The 2,500-nt window shown below is 45.8% G+C and overlaps 1 protein-coding gene across 1 annotated transcript in view; it reads left to right on the top strand.

Moving 5' to 3' along the window:
• LOC143281488 (uncharacterized) overlaps nucleotides 1-2,500 on the top strand; it is a 26,184-nt gene that overhangs the window by 423 nt on the left and 23,261 nt on the right. Inside the window, exon 1 of the mRNA XM_076586698.1 lies at nucleotides 1-543. This exon is cut by the window's left edge and continues 423 nt beyond it. Coding sequence (XP_076442813.1) covers nucleotides 417-543 — 127 coding nt within the window. The 5' untranslated portion in view covers nucleotides 1-416. The remainder of the gene's footprint in view (nucleotides 544-2,500) is intronic.

Genomic DNA, 2,500 nt, shown 5'->3' with positions numbered 1-2,500 from the left:
CTTGTGTGTTGACAATCAGGGAAAAAACAAAACGCCACCACCACCACCACCACCACCACCATGTTGCTGTTTGAGGGCCGTGACCGCGCACAACAATTATGAACAGCGGTTCGTGGATGACGAGAGGTCCTATCATTATTAAACAAGCGCTTCCCTGTGTTCCCAAGTCACACAATTTGTCATCGATTTCCACGGCAAAAATAATCACACCGGAGGCCGCGCTGATTAAAACATCATGCATGCTGTCTCGTTTATTGCATCCGTTCGATGCTATGTATGACAGCTGCACGGACAATGATAGCTGACTGTCTACACGTGACATCTTGACTATCTACAGAGAGCTGCTGGCAGTGACTGGGGGGGTGAGGGAGGAGGGACCTGATATCCACGCTGCCTGCAAGTGGTGGGGGCTGTACATGGTGCCGGCTGTTGGTGGTGGTAGCGGTGTGAAGTGCAGTGTGGTGCGGTGGTCCGTCGTCCACTGGTACGTGGTTGTGTCGGTGGTCATGTCTCGTCGATGCAGCTTCTTGCGGAGACACAGAGGTGAGGTTCACTCTTTATTATACACTGTTTGGTCTGTCTCTCTAGTTGTCTGACTGTCTGTCCATTTATCTCAGTCTGTCTGTCCCTCCCTCTCTTTCTTTCTTTCTTCTGCCCTTTCAATCTTTTCTATGCGTGCAAACTACGTGTGTGACATAGCGTGCTCAAGTGCCGAAACCATTAATGCATGCACATAATATATATATATATATATATATATATATATATGTGTGTGTGTGTGTGTGTGTGTGTGTGTGTGTGTGTGTGTGTGCGTGCGCGCGCACGCGAGCGCGAGGACTGTGTTCAGTTATGAAGTACATGTATCATTCTAACAGCGAGGACTGTGTCTGTTTGATTTTCGGCCTACAAAATGCTCGGTGTCCGCCTGCAGTCGTTGTGTGTTCAATGCACACAGAGGTCCGGGGCGGAAAGAGCCCCTGATTGTCTTCCGTTTCCTTCCTTTTTCACACACACACACACACACACACACACACACACACACACACACACACACACACACATATATATATATATATATATATATATATATATATATATATATATATACATAGAGGCATCTGTGTGAACTGACGTGTAATACAATACAATACAATACAATAGATATAATTATCACACTGCTATACAATACAGTACACAATGCAATGGAGTACAGTCCGGTGAAACGCAATACAGGATGCTCTCTCTCTCTCTCTCTCTCTCTCTCTCTCTCTCTCTCTCTCTCTCTCTCTCTCTGTCTCTCTCTCTCTGTGGATTCTCCCGTCGTGTCCGACGGATGAGTAAGCAGGCAGGTCATCTGCTGATGTGGGGTCCCCATGTGGGAAAGAAGACCAGTCCTTGAGACACAGGGCCGTCCACAGACACTGCATGGAATGGAGTATGCAATACAACACAGTTAACATTGCTACTTGCCACCACCACCACCACCACCACCCACGCTGCTATTTTTAGCTGCTGTATTTGTTCAGCCTGTCTTCTCACTGTCTTCTTGTACAGCTGATGCTGATGCTACAACTGGTACAAGTAACGCTCTTCTTTTCATCACCGAAGGAAGGAATTTTGTTTAATGTTCCGTCACACATATCGGTGATTGAAGACATTTTGTTAAAGTATTTATGAATACATCTGAGTATTATCGGTTAGAAGGGATGGGAGATGTGGATGAATGGAGGGTTGGGGGAAACTGGACAAATGAGGGTAAAAATGTGGGTGAAATTTGGAAGAAGAAAAAAAAAACCCCTCTAAATACAGTTACAGGAAATTACTTAAAGGACTTCGTAAAAGAGAAGTCGTTAAACTGACTTTAATCACTGATGGAACTAGGGCTGTGACAAAAAAAGAACCAAAATATATTTCTTCAAGCACTCTTCTTTCTTTGCTGCTGCTTTCAGCGATAATTATGATGCAGCATCCTTCTCCCCTTTCAGACTCTTCCAGGTATTTTCCTTAATGTCTTGCTCTTTTCCTGCCTTCCTCTTACCTGAAGGTATCTCGAGTGATAGGAATAATATCCACGTTGTTCCGACAGGCCTTTATCGACCACTGCTCAGGCTCTCTCTCTCTCTCTCTCTCACACGCACGCGCGCACGCACGCACACAACACATACAAACACATTTACGGGAATGGGATAAATATGGTACATATAATTGTATGTAATTTCCGAATGGATTTTGTCATGTGTACAATTGCGTTGCAGTTGCTGTACAGTCCTTCCGGGCCGTGCAATACAACTGTGCCATGCCACAGTCGGCCAAGGTGTGTCTGTTGTGTTGCTGCTTTGGTTTCAAAGCCCCCTGGGCTATTTATCACAGTCAGACAGGCGCAATAGCCCAGTGGTTAAAGCGTTCGACTTTCAATCTGAGGGTCTCGGGTTCGAATCTCGGTAACGGCGCCTGGTGGGTGAAGGGTGAGGATTTTTCTGATCTCCCAGGTCAACCAACA

This window comes from Babylonia areolata, chromosome 4, assembly GCF_041734735.1.
Source record: "Babylonia areolata isolate BAREFJ2019XMU chromosome 4, ASM4173473v1, whole genome shotgun sequence".
In the NCBI taxonomy this organism is placed as follows: Eukaryota; Metazoa; Mollusca; class Gastropoda; order Neogastropoda; family Buccinidae; genus Babylonia; species Babylonia areolata.
Note: the sequence above shows the minus strand (reverse complement) of the source record. Positions and strands in the feature narration are given on the sequence as shown.